Source organism: Spermophilus citellus (assembly GCF_964194105.1).
Source record: "Spermophilus citellus genome assembly, chromosome: 10".
NCBI classification, from domain to species: Eukaryota; Metazoa; Chordata; class Mammalia; order Rodentia; family Sciuridae; genus Spermophilus; species Spermophilus citellus.
The window spans coordinates 74593937-74608788 of record NC_138197.1 but is presented as its reverse complement, the minus strand read 5'-3'; the positions used below and the strand labels follow the sequence as shown (position 1 = coordinate 74608788).

Genomic DNA, 14852 nt, shown 5'->3' with positions numbered 1-14852 from the left:
TTTTTCAAGTATTAGAAATCTATAGAACTAAGTCACTACCATCACAGTAACTATAATATAAGCCTGATTTTGAAACATCAGTGATACTCATTCTAAAAAGACAAAGAAACTTAGAACAATTTGTGCAGTTATGATAAAAGTAATGGAAAATAATTTTAAATAATTAATATATAATTTAAATTATAAGTACAGGTAAGAGGTCATTTGGAAATAGTAAGCACATATTTACAAAAATTATATATCTTTCAAATTCTGGAGAAAATTTGGATATTAAAGAAGGCAGACTAAAAGATATTTTGAATTAACCTATAGCATATAATTTTGTGTCATCTGATACTCTGGCTAAAAAAAAAATTCAAATGAATAAATTTGAGAATGTATATCCATCTCTGCTTTTGTGTATGTGTGTGTTGTGTGCGTTCTAATGCATATGTATTTAATTTTTGCTTCTTTTACTATACAGATTTGATAAGGTTCACAAGAAAGAAATGAAGAACCAATCAATGGAAATAGAGTTCATTCTGTTAGGACTGACAGATGATCCACAATTGCAAATTGTGATTTTTCTGTTTCTATTTCTCAACTACTCATTGAGCCTAACAGGGAACTTAATCATTATCCTTCTCACTCTACTGGATCCCCGCCTCAAGACTCCCATGTATTTCTTTCTCCGTAATTTCTCCTTTTTGGAAGTCATATTCACAACAGTGTGTATTCCCAGATTCTTGATAACCATTGTGAATGGAGACAAAACCATTTCTTATAATAACTGTGTAGCTCAATTATTTTTTATCCTTTTACTGGGAGTTACAGAGTTTTACCTCCTGGCTGCCATGTCCTATGACCGCTATGTCGCCATCTGCAAACCTCTCCATTACCCAGTCATTATGAACAGCAGAGTGTGCTACCTACTGGTGCTCAGCTCCTGGGCAACTGGATTCTTAATCATCTTTCCCCCTTTGGTCATGGGACTCAAGCTGGATTTCTGTGCTTCCAAAATCATTGATCACTTTATGTGTGAAACATCTCCTATCCTACAGATCTCTTGCACAGACACACATGTCCTTGAAATGATGTCTTTAGTCTTAGCTGTGCTGACACTTGCGATCACATTGGTATTAGTGATTCTCTCTTATGCTTGCATCGTTAGGACCATTCTGAAATTCCCTTCTGCACAGCAAAGGACCAAAGCTTTCTCCACCTGTACTTCCCACATGATTGTGGTCTCCATGACATATGGTAGCTGTATCTTTATGTATATAAAACCATCCGCAAAAGAAAGAGTGACGGTATCCAAAGGTGTAGCTTTGCTGTATACTTCAATTGCCCCTTTACTAAATCCCTTCATCTATACTCTAAGGAACCAGCAGGTGAAAGAAGTCTTCTGGGATGTATTATACAAGATTTTGTGTTTCTCAAAAAACAAAATTTAAGAACCTCATACAAATTAGAACCTTACCTTAAAAACATGAAAACCAGTTTCATACTTTTGTCACGATCATGTTTTTCTACTTCATCAGTTACCTTATGAAGGAGATTCTCTTGAAAAGTCTTATCACTCTTGGACACCCTTCATTTTATTCTTTCATATAAAATATTCCTCTCTACTAACGTAACTTCCTTCAATCTTTAAATCCAAGTTGTAACGAACATCTCCGTATAAACTATTAGACTCCCCAAAACATGACGTTGAACTTCACATAAGTGTAACTTGATGGATATGATTCGTTAATTAATTCAACATATTGTATAGTTATCTTGTTCCAGACATTGAGTAGAGTAAAATCCTTAGTTTTAAGAAGTTCTCATTACCAAAAGGTCACATACATATAAACCAAATATTGCTACACAGTGTGTAATTAGTGTTATAATAAAGGTTTACAAAAATATTATGGCAGAGATAAGATTACTTCTGTGGAATTTAAAAGATAAGGTATCATGTCCAGAAGAAAGTAAAATCTCTGCTGAAAATAAAAATATATGGAAGGAAAGAAGACTGAGGTATGAGTATGTGTAAATTACACAGGGGTTTAGATAAGTATATGCATTTGGAGACATTAAGACTAATGGTTAAAATAGAGTTTTGAGATATTTTAAGTTGGTTTAGTAAAAGTTTTACCAAACACTCTCTAGGATGCTGCATAAATCATGCAAACTTTTCTTGACTTAGTTTCTCCATATGTAATGTAGGAGAAGTAAAAACCATTACCTCTCATTCAGCAAATACATGCTATTGGAACTGCTTATCACTCAGTGAAAGATAACACTTTAAGTTTGTGAAGAATTCAAGAATATGCTATTTGATATGCTGATGTAAGTAAAGGCAACAATAATTAAAGAGGTGTAAAGATTACAACATAAAAGGACCTATTAGCCAAAATACTCTTTTGGAATTATATCTAATGAATCATTAATTTACAAATATTTTTATAGTGATTACCTAGATTCAAATTGTAACTTCTTTTTTGTTTTCAAATGATGCATAAAATTTAAATATAATTATGGTGTACTCTCTGATATTCAATACATATACACACAATAATACTCAAATCAGGATATTTACTAACCCATGACTTCATACATTTCTCAGTTAGTTCTTAATGGTATATCAGGTTTTTATTCCTAGGGCTACTGGGTAAAAATATCAGCTGTAGTCAATACATCCTTTATTTAGTAAGCATTTCATACTATTTTGAAGTTATAGACTTTCTTGAAACTTCCAACTAAAGTCATTGAAAGAGTATGTAAGATGGAAATTTCAATATCCACCACTTTTACTTTAGGGAGTTTGCCCTTGGAATTGAAATTGAGCATGGGATGCCTTAGAATCAGGAGACAATTGAGGGACCATTGTTTTAACCTGTTTATAAATTTTGAGGTTTAGTGGTGAACCCAACCTAATTCCATTTTAAGATTGGGAGCCATCTCATCACAAAGTCATGAAAAGTTAATTTCTGTTTTAGTATAAATTATTGCGAGTTCTAAACCTGTTTGGAATTCCTGCCTGTACCATGAACTCACCCATGCCTGGCTTTCCCTGACCAGATAACAACCCTCTCTGAAACCTCAGGAGCACCTCATAAATTCTGATGTTGGGATCTGAATTTACTCCCTACCTTGAAATATTATGCCATGTAGATCATTAACCTACTATCTGCCTTTGTATTATGCTTGTCAAAATCCTGTTATCTGTAAGTTCTCAAAACACTCCCCCCCTTTGCAACTTTTTGTGCTATAAAACCATGTCCCTGGAAAGCTGGGGACTGATCTCTAGCTTGGGATTTGGGGTAAGATAGTCACTGGCCAACATTTGTGTACACAAATACAAGCTTGCTTTAATTTTAATTAAAATTGGAGTCATTGGTCTTTTCTTTGCATCAGGGGTTCAACATTAGTATATAAATGGATGGGTCTAGAATACAGGTAATAAAGAGAGAAACAATTATATACATTTGGCTATTTTCACAAATTAAAAGTTTAATTGTCTTTAATTTTTTTCCTAAAAAGACTTAATTAAACTTTTAGTGAAAATAATCAAATGGACATAGTTGGGTTTAATTCACCATTTCCACCTCTAAAAATGTACATTAAATTATTTTAATAAAGTTGTTTATAATTATCTAATAAATCTTTTCAGGCACACAGAAATTACCTAAATGAATAGTTATCCAAAGAACTGAAAAACCAGCCTCTACCTCAGAGCAAAGCCTGTCCAAGGAAGAGGGCATGACCCTTGTCCTTGGAAAGACCCACAGAGTACTCCTAGGCACATACCCACCCTGCTGAGTTGTTTATCTACAAATAACAGGAGAGATCTGCTGCTCCAGGTGTCCCTGACTCAGGCAAGGTGAGGACCCATAGCAACCCCCTAGCAACCACCAATCAGCATGAGACAGGGAAAATACCTGGGATGCCAGATGACCCTCCCAGTAGTTTATGGTGGTTGATAACATGTTAAGAAACCATGTAATTCAGCACATACTCCCCTTGAGGCTTAAACCAATCAGTTCAAATGAATCCCCCTCTTGTACTAACCAATCACCCTTTACCCAATTTGTTCCCGCCGGTGAATGTGCTAATCCTGTTTTAGAATTGTTTTATGATTTTCCAGCAGTGTGTGATGATTTGCTAAGAGATGCTATGATGTATCTGGAGTCCCTGCCTTCCCCAAAGAGTGTATAAAACTGCTGCAAACCCTGGGCTCGGGGCCTCTCAGCGTCACTAGTTGCTGTGTGTGCAGAGGACTGAGCTCACTCGCAATAAACACACACCTCTTTGCTGCTTACATTGATCTTGGTCTCTGGTGGTCTTTTGGGGGTCCCGAATTTGAGCATAACAGAACCAGATCCTTCAATCAAATAAAGACTCAAGTGAATCACTTGAAAAATGAACCAAGATAAAAAGATAGATATTTTAGTATATTTTACTATTGCTTTAATTATTTTCTGCTGCATTTCTGACTTGATAAATATTAAGTTATAGCATGGGTTCTAATCATTTATTTATTTCTATTTTTCAGACCTTTAACTTATCCACTTAGCTCAAAGGGAAATGTTGTTAGACTATGTTTTCCCTCAAACTTCCACATTCCTTTTTCTTACAGGCTCTCCCAATCCCTTACTTAAGTAAAGGTTTCCCAGGGTCCTGATTTACTGTAATAAACAACAATGGAAGCCATCCTTTAGAAATATTTGCATAATTTTAAACACATCTATATATTTAAATATTTTCACCTGAATGTGAAAGTCTCATAAAGCAAAAAACAAAAACATACCCAACAACTTTTAGCTGAGCTTTAGGAATTATGCTACATGTTTTTAAACATAACTAATTACAAAAGGTCTAGTTTATTTATTTGGAATATTTTATTAACTTATGTATATAATAAAATCACAGAGCTTCCTGTCCTAGTGATACTGCTGGTTATCGGTGATGAGTTCTGCTTCCTCACATGTTTAAGTTTGAACATTAGAGAAGCACGCTGAGGCCAGCATATAAAGCAGGGTTTATTTTAAAAGGGGAACATAGACTTCTCCTGGGAGTGGAGCAGGGGATCATAACTGGGTATGTGCCTAGGAGTACTCTGTGGGTCTTTCCAAGGACAAGGGTCATGACCCCTTCCTTGGACAGCCTTTGCTCTGAGGTAGAGGCTGGTTTCTCAGATAACATGTTAGGAAACCATGTAGTTTAACACATATACCCCTCACGGATTAAACCAATCAGTTCAAATGAATCCACCTCTTGAACTAACCAATCACCCCTACCCAACTTGTTCCCACCAGTGAATGTGCTAATCAATGTTAAGAGTTGTTGTTTGACTTTCCCGCCATATGAAATAATTTGTTGTGTGATATTGTGACACATAGAGTATCCCCAAAAACCTATAAAATCTCATTGAACAAAGGACCGGGGCTCACTCTTCAGGATCGATGCAAAGGAAATGGTTGTGAGTCCAGGCTCAAGCCTGCAATAAAGACTCTTGTATGATTGCAGCGGATTCTGCTCCTGGAGGTCTATTGGGGTTCCATGAATCTGGCATTGCACTTTATTCATTCATCTGTTGATGGGCATATAGGTTGGTTCCATAGCTTAGCTATTATGAATTGTGCTGCTATAAACACTGATGTGGCTGTGTCATTATAGTAGGTCAATTTTAAATACTTTGGTTTTATGCTATGAAGTGGATCAATGGTGGTTCCATTCCTAGTTTTTGGAGGAATCTCTGTACTGCTTTCGAGAGGGGTTGCATCAATTTGCATTCCCCCCAAAATGAATGAGTATTCCCTTTTTCTCACATCCTCTCCAACATTTATTGTTACTTGTATTCTTGATAATTGCCATTCTCTATGGAGTGACAAGGAATCTCTGTAGTTTTCCTTTGCATTTTCCTAATTGATAGAGATGTTGAACATTTTTTCATTTACTTGTAGATTATTTCTTCTTTTGAAAAGGGTATGATTAATTCTTTTGCCCATTTATTGATTGAGTTACTTGGGTTTTTTGTTGTTTTAAGTTTTTTGGTGTTGAGCTTTTTGAGTTCTTTGTATATCCTGGGAAATAATTTCCTATGTGAGGAGCAGGTAGCAAAGATTTTCTCTCATTCTATAAGCTCTCTCTTCATGCTTTTTGATTGTTTACTTTGCTGTGAAGAGATTTTTTAATTTGATGCCAATCCATGTATTGATTTTTTATTTATTGTGCTTTAGGACTCTTGTTAAGGAAATCAGTTCCTGTGCCAATATGTTGAAGTGTTGGGCCTACATTTTCGTCTAGTATGTGCAGTGCTTCTGGTCCGATTCCTAGGTTCTTGATCCACTTAGAGATTATTTTTGTGTAGGGTGAGAAATGGAAGTTAACTTTCATTCTGACATATGGATTCCCAGTTTTCTCAGCCATTTGTTTAAGAGGCTATATTTTCTTCAGTGTGTGTTTTTGGCACATTTGTCTGGTATGAGGTAACTATATTACACATTCCTAGTTTAAATTATAACATCATATGATTTTCAGTATGAAAATTCTCTTTCATGTGTGCATCTTTCCTCTGGGTAACTTATGTCCCATGATCTTATACCTTTCTTGAGACCTTATAAGTAGGAGGTCAGTTTTGAGGTTGGCTGAGAAAGCACCAAGCAATCACCTGCGAAGAAGCACCAATCAACACAACTACCTGTCAACCAGCAGGGTCTCCTGAACAATCCTGAATCTTAGCAAGTTCCCCTGACCAACCGCAGTAGGACCAAAGACTCTAAAAACCTCCATTTCCTGTCCCAAGCCCTCCCTTCCTGCCCTAATCCCAATAAAAATTCCAGTCTGGTCCAGCCCTCAGCGAATCTCCCAGACTGCCATGTTGGTCTGGAGAGTCTTCCCCATTAGTGAAATCTCCTTCTTCAGCAGCCTTTTCAGTCTGCCTCCTTTTAGTCCTTGTTGACTGCCCTTACAATAAGAGTGCTTGTATTATTAGGGCCATCAACATATCTTCATTTTTATAATCATGTTTATCTTCTTCATTGTCATTATGACATTTCAAAGACGTGAATACATGAACAAATCTGATCTGAGTTTTTATTGACATACAAAGGTTATCATCACCTCTCTATTCATTCTCTAATTTTATGCATTATGGATAATAGCAGAAAAATCCTCTTCTTGTTTACCATAATACTTTATTAAGTTTTAATTTATGTTTAATGTTTTAATGCTTAGTTTTAATCTAAATTTTTAGCATATTATGAAACAATATTTATAATAACTAGGCATATACTTGATGGCATTAAATAAATTAATTCTTGTAATTTCTTCTCAATCATAGATTCAAATATACACCTTGAAAATTAAAGAAACTTGTAAAATTTTGTAGTAAACTTTCTAAAAATCCTGAGCATAATTTTTCTTTTATAACCAAATATTGATTTTGAGAAGAAATGGTCACTGTATAGTCTCATAATTGCTGGTAAAGAGAGAGTTGGTGAATTCTGTAGTTCTGCCTTTGTTGAAGCTACAGGTAGTTTAGTTTTAGATCAGACCCCTCTACATATTCAGACAACACCTACCAGTTGAAAGAGAACCAAGTATAGAGGGGCTTTATATATCATAACATTATGTAGGTTTGAAAGTGCTTGCCACAAGAAATAAAATCTAGTTTTTTATAAAGTTTTTTTTAATCTTGGAACTATTAACATTTCCAACATGATAAATTTTTGTCTCTATGGGTGTCTTTAAAAAATTATATCTGAAAAGAATGGCTATCCACATGATCAATAACTCATACCATATATGAAACTTAAATAAGTGATTACTATAAAAATAGTTATAGTTATGACTAAAGTAAAAAACTTACAGAGAAATACAAAACAGAAAATACATGTGATCTTGGGAAAATTGAAGTGTGAGTCATAAGGAAAAATAATGATAAATATAAATAATCAATATTATGCTCCTCAAAACCCATTGTCTGTGAATGGAAATACAAGCCACAACATGGGAAATATATATGAAAATTGCATATTTGAGAAAGAATTTTATCTACAATACATAATGAATTCCAAAATATAATAAGAATGATAAAAAATAAAATGGGCACTTATTTAAGCAATGATTTTATCAAAGGAATTATACAATGGCAGGTGAGCATAAAAAGGATGATCAGCATCGCTGGCCTTTGGAGAATTGAAATTATAATCACAATGAGATATATCAATATCCATTTTGGAATGGTTAAAGATAATATATATATTTGTCAAAACAACGGTTGTTAAGAATGTGGAACCTGGGGCTGGGGATGTGGCTCAAGCGGTAGCGCCCTCGCCTGGCATGCGTGCGGCCCGGGTTCGATCCTCAGCACCACATACAAAGATGTTGTGTCCGCCGAGAAGCCGAGAACTAAAAAATAAATATTAAAAATTCTCTCTCTCTCTCTCTCTCTCTCTCTCTCTCTCTTAAAAAAAAAAAAAGAATGTGGAACCACTGAAACTCTCACTCACTGCAGACAGAATATAAAACTATATCACCATTTTAGAAAACAGTCTGGCACTTTATTAAAAAATCAAACATTTATCTAACATAGAACAAAGCCATATAGTCATAGATATTTTCTCTGGAAAAATAAAAGCTTATGATATTATAGTCAAATGTTCATAGTAGCTTTACTGTAACCAACAACAAGACACAATCCTAACACCCATCAACAGATGTTATGATAATAAGTTATGGTACAGCAATGAAATGGAATCCTGATAAGCAATCAGAAATAAAGTTTTCTATATATGCAGCAGTATGGATAAATATAAAAATAATTAGACTGTGTGAAAGAAACCTAGTTAAAAGGAATACTCTATCATTTTCTTCATACATTATTCCAGAAATTAGAAAGCAATTTATAGAGACATAAAGTGCATAAACCATTCCAGAAGAATGCTGAGACATGGTAAGAGGGATTACAATGTTGAATTAGGGATCTTTTGGTTTCAATGACTATCTTCATTACCTTGATGTGCTAATAATTCATCTTTATATAATTCATAGAAAATATGAAATATTTTATACAATGAAGATTACCTTACACTTTAAACATAAGTGTTTTACAGTGCAGTATACCTTGATAAAGCTTTTAAAAATGTACTGAACAGAATTGACAATATGGTGAAAAAAATACTGCGATAACTATGTGGGTTTTGCCCATACAATCTAACCTGTTTTCTAAAATTGTATTATTAACAAAAAAATCTAATGTTCTTTTGTATCAGGAGAGTTTCAATTAAAACCATTAACAGATATAAGATATTTGTTTCTCAAAAGACAGAGTCTTCTTCTCAATCCTGGTTCTTTTCTGCCAAAATAAAAAATAAAAAAACCCACTGTGTTAAATAATTCTAATCTGAGGATGTAACACAGAGATTCTTCTCAGGTAGCATGACTATAGGTCTGTACATTGAATATTTCAGCCAGATTCCAGCCAGAAAGCATACAATTTTTTTGTACAGGTATTTTACCTATTAAATTGGTTTCTAACTTGGCTTTAGGAAGATGATAAAACCTCATAATTTGTTCAATCCACATTCCTTATTTGTTTATAAGGTCAATACTTCTACTTCTTTGATGACTATCTTATTTGATAAGCTATACCCTGTATTTTGGACCCCTTTAACAACTCTTGAGGAATATGAAATTCCCATTTAGTATTCAAATTTGTAAATTTTTTTTATTTATTACTAAAATATGATTCACAATATTAGCAGTTAAATGATTCTGAGAATCTTCTCAGACTGCTAAATTTTAAGTACCGGCCACCAACTCCTAGAGTTCTATTTAAAATTTCTTCTGAAAGGTTCATCTTTGGGTGTTTTGATTCCCCCCCCCCGAAAAAAATTATTGTGAAGATCATTTAAAAATAACACTGAGTTGGTCCATTTCGTTTACTTATAAGTATAAACTATTTAAATTATTGTCACTACAGAAAATATTACAGATGTCTATCTAGAGTTTATGAAACCATAGAGCAAAGACAAGAAGCATGGAGGAAGTGGGTCCCCTGTTTCCTGTGTCCTGACCAGGCAGGATTAGTGATGGCCTGATCTTTCTCTCTCATGGGGCTGCACACATCAAAGGGTTATTGAAAGCAAAAATATATTCAATGTAGACATAGCATGACCCATCTCTAGATAGAGAATAGCCCCTGTGTTCCCTGGGAGTCCTGTCCATGTACTCCTGTGGTTCCTGGTTTTGTCAGGCCTGCAGACCTAATTGAGAACAACCATGGTGGTATGTTGATAGGTCCCTTCAATTTGCGCGGGGATATTTTCTAGTTGGTTTATGCTTTTTAAGGCCTGAATTCCATGTGGGAATGGAGGCAGTCCTGTTCTGCCCTTGTGGTTTGTGATCTTACCTTGTGATCAGGGCTGAGGTATCCTGTTCTCTAGAAAAAAACTGACTGCACATACTGTCTGCCTGAGAAAGCTGATTTTTATCTCCCTCTATGTCTGTGTCCCTATGACCTCCCATTTTTCCTGCTTATCCCTATCTATTCTACCCATCACTAACAACACCCTACCAGACTACAGAAGATCTTTAACTTTCTAGTACTTGAAACATAAATTCCTTAGAGTTAGTGGACTGTGGCTTGTGTGGGTAAGAAGTAAGCAGAAGAAAATTTATTAAAAAACATAAAACACTCCTGACACTCTAAATACTTAGAATTCTCTCTCATATGTTTTAATATTCAGATACATATTTTGTACTATGAAATTTTATTTTATAGACCTCACTTTACTAAAAATGAAATTATCAACATTCAATTTCCAGGAGCTTGTTTATTTTGTATAGTATAATACAAGTTCTTAGATAGCTGTTTAGTGAGGTAATGAATGAAAGAATGAGGATAGTTTTCTTCCCAGGGTTTGTGATCTGATGACTGAGAAGTATATTTCCTAGAATAGCCTGGTGTAGAGATATTGTTCTACATGGGATATATATAGATCTTAAAACCTAGACCTGTTTTAGCTTGGCAAAATCAACTTGCCTTAACAGTAATATATATCCTTACGTTTGTTGCTCTTTTTCCTGACTCTTCTCTGTATCAGAAATCATCTACTATGCTTTGAAATGGTTGAAAACCATGCTCACAACCAGGACATCAAAGGCATCTAAAATAACATGAGTAGATTTCATGGAACTAAGCATTCATAATGGCCAGAAACTTCAAACAAAACTATATAATGGGGTTACATTGAAGAAGAATTTGAAAAAAATACATCTCATCTCTTGCAACCTATCCACAACAATAATATTACTCTGAGTAGAGCCAGCAATAAAAGCAGTGATTTGTGATATCACAATTTGATTTTCAAAGAATCTCCAGTGAATTTTATGTAGCTGAGTCAACATCACACATGATCTGTCTGTTCTGTAAGAACAGAGGACCACCTGAGAGGCTATTTCCCAGAGTTTCCTTTTCAGTATGGTGCTGAGGGCCATTGCCAAGTAGGAATGACGCATCGAAATTTCCTTGCCAGTGTACCCCATGTTAAATGGACTTGCCTTGGAAATTCGCTGTGACATTGCATGTGTGTTTGAGAAAGGTGACCCTGCTCAAGGACGAGGGTGGATCCAGGTTTAGGGAGTATCCTGCAGGTTTTAGTAAGTATCCCGGTTTAGGATAATTTGGGTTTAGGGCATTCCCGGTTTAGGACAATCTGGATTTAAGGCAGTTCCAGGTTTAAGGTTATTGCTGCTAGGAATAGGGCGTATCCTGCTGCCTGAGTTCCCGTTGAGTTCTCGTGGAATTCAGAAAGTATTTAGGTTGTGAACTGGGGGGCAGAACTTGGATTTCCCCAGAACGTGTGTGTAGAGGCCGATGTGAGTTTGGGAATAAAGATTTGCTGTTTGAATCTACAAAGCTGTGAGAGGCTGGTGATTTTGTGCCCAGCCAAGACTGCGGCAGTATGGTAAATTAAAACCAGGAGAGGACTTTGTGCAAAACATGGAGGTGGGAAGAGAAGCAAAGATTATTGTTCCCCAGAGGTGCTGTAGTCAGGCTACTGTGCTAATGTGACATCCAGAGTATCTTCTCACTAAATGTTTGAGAATTACCTACTTTGATGCTAAGGTTTTGGTAGACACTCTCTCAGTAATTACTGAAATTCAATGCCATTTCCCATTTACACTTCCTGCACCTTCTCTGCAGGCTCCAACCTGAAATCTTCAGTACTAATTTTCTCAACATTCTGTCATCAACAGTCACACTTTGGCTTTTGGCTCCCTCGGGTCTTCAAAAGCAAGTTGAGTCTTTGAGTCTATTGAATCTGTAATTCAAGATATCAAGTTTATTTTCAACTGATGGGGGCCCAGAAAGACAGCAACAAAACATGGAATGTGTTCCTCTACAGATATCCTTCTTCTTTTCCTGGAGGGTTAATTTCTTAAGCTTCCCTGCCTGAATGATGGGAATTGAGGAGTGGAATCAGAAAGACATAAGGAGACAGTCCATTCTTATTAATTCCACTATGATAAAGTTTATTTCAAGAAGACATATGGAAGGATAAAAACTTTCAGATTGGCATTTCAATTTACTCACTTTTCACACTAGTCAAAGAAATGATGCACTTTTGTGGATATATTCCTCAGACAATAAAATACCAAAGTATTGGAATAAGGGGGAAAAAACTGGCTATTTCCAAAGAGGAGACATGCTGCTAAATCACGTCAGCATAAGGAAGACGTTATGAATACATGCAATAGCATAGGTGAACTTTTTATGCTGAACAAAAGAAGTCAGACATGAAATTCAAACGTGAAATTTCAGAATAGGCACTAATCTACACTGACTAAAGATCATCACTACATCCTTTAATTCAATGGCTGATAGAGGTGTTTTTATATACATGCTTTAAATATATAAATATTTCCTCCAACCAAGATATAAATGAACTGTAGGTTGAATTTCTATCATGAATTAGTGTCACCTGTAGTGTTGAGAAACGATTATCAAGTAATAACCAAAGCCTGGAGTTAACTTATTTTTACCACAAATGACAACTATTTATATTTACATACGACTTATTCTTAATTATTACAATTCCATAGAGAAACTTTTTCAATAGAATATCCTTTTCTTTTATATGTTATACCTCTCCCCCAAACCCTTGAATTGTTATTCCCCTTATTCATCTTTCAAAGTTCATCGTCAGTGCTGATTCTTCTTAGAAGTTTACTTTGAACTTTGAAGTTGCTTACATATTCTCCTTTTTTCTATCACAACATCAATTACATTACATAATAAATTGTCATGTTGTGTGTTTTTGACAATTTTAGCAATGCAAAATGCTTAATAGCAGATATAATGCTTAGCATATGACACCTATATCACAATATTGAACTAAGTATATGTAGAAAGGTTCACTTGCAAAAAGCATTCAGTAGAGCTGGGGTTGTGGCTCAGTGGCAGAGCACTTGCCTCACACATATGAAAAACTGGGTTCGATCCTCAGAACCACATAAAAATAAACAAACAAAATAAAGATATATAAAAAGCATTCAGTACATAAAACTACCCTTTAGGAGAATAACATTTCCAGATGAAGATAGAGTTTATATTCTGGATTGAAGAAGACAGTCTATTCCTAGAGATTAGGAAGTTCCACTCACAAAGAAGAGCAGAGAGACTTGCAGATAGACTTAGAGAATCTAGTAAGATCTAAATAGTTAAGGGAAGAAACATCATAGATTTAAACTAATATAACAGATAAAAAATGTTCTCATTCATGTTCCAACAGCATGTTATTTATGTCTAAACACTGTCTTTTGTTGAAAAGAACAAAACCTTTGGAGCATATGCTTAAGAGCTTCTTTCACCTGCTGGTTCCTCAGGGTGTAAATGAAAGGGTTGAGCAAAGGGGCAACAGAGGTATTGAGTACAGCTACATCTTTAATTAAAGTCACCCTTTCTTTTGCTGATGGCTTCATATACATGAATATACAACTGCCATAAGTGATAGAGACAACTACCATGTGTGAGGAGCAGGTGGAAAAAGCCTTCCTTCGTTGTTGACCAGAAGGGAATTTGAGAATGGTTATGATGATGAATGTGTAGGAGAGGACCACTAATAACAATGTTATGACAAGTGTCAACACAGCTAAGACAAAAGCCATCAATTCTATGAAACGTGTATCTGTGCAAGAGATCTGCAGGACAGAAGATTCACACAGGAAGTGATCAATCACTTTGGAAGCACAGAAATCCAGCTTAAGTAGCATGAGCAAAGGGGGGAAGATGTTTAAGAATCCAGCTGCCCAGGAGCTGAGCACCAGTAGGTAGCACACTCTGCTGTTCATAATGACTGGGTAATGTAGAGGTTTGCAGATGGCGACATAGCGGTCATAGGACATGGCAGCCAGGAGGTAAAACTCTGTAACCCCTAATAGGAAAAAAAGAATAACTGAGTTTCACAACCACTGTAGGAAATTGTTTTGTCTCCATTGAGAATGCTTATCAGGAACCGTGGGATGCAGACTGTTGTAAACAAAACTTCTAAGAAGGAAAAATTTCGGAGGAAGAAATACATTGGAGTCTTGAGACGGGAATCCAGCAGGGTGAGGATGATGATGATTAAGTTCCCCATCAGGCTCGAGATATAATTGAAAAATAGAAACAGGAAAATCATAATCTGTAGCAGAGGGTCATCTGTGAGTCCAAGCAAAATGAACTTTATCTCCGTTGATTGATTCTTCATTTCTCTTTTGTCCTATCAAATTTACAGAAAATAAAAACTAATATCATGAGTAAGAAGTTATTTCTTTCTTTTCAGGTATATAAAATTTCCATTTTCAGAAACTTACCAATTCACAAGTATTTCTCAAGT

At 35.4% G+C, this 14852-nt stretch overlaps 1 protein-coding gene and 1 pseudogene across 2 annotated transcripts; one reads left to right on the top strand and one right to left on the bottom strand.

Annotated features, from left to right (window-relative positions):
* Window positions 1-488: 488 nt before the first annotated feature.
* LOC308658815 (olfactory receptor 6C6) lies at window positions 489-1433 on the top strand (the record flags this gene model as incomplete). The annotated part of the gene is made up of 1 exon (XM_081311734.1): window positions 489-1433. The coding sequence occupies one exon, from the start codon at window positions 489-491 to the stop codon at window positions 1431-1433; it is 945 nt and encodes a 314-aa protein (XP_081167860.1).
* A 12337-nt stretch (window positions 1434-13770) lies between these two features.
* Window positions 13771-14723, bottom strand: LOC308658811 (olfactory receptor 6C6-like; annotated as a pseudogene). The gene has a single exon. The product of its transcript is annotated as an olfactory receptor 6C6-like (transcript).
* Between the last annotated feature and the right edge of the window lie 129 nt (window positions 14724-14852).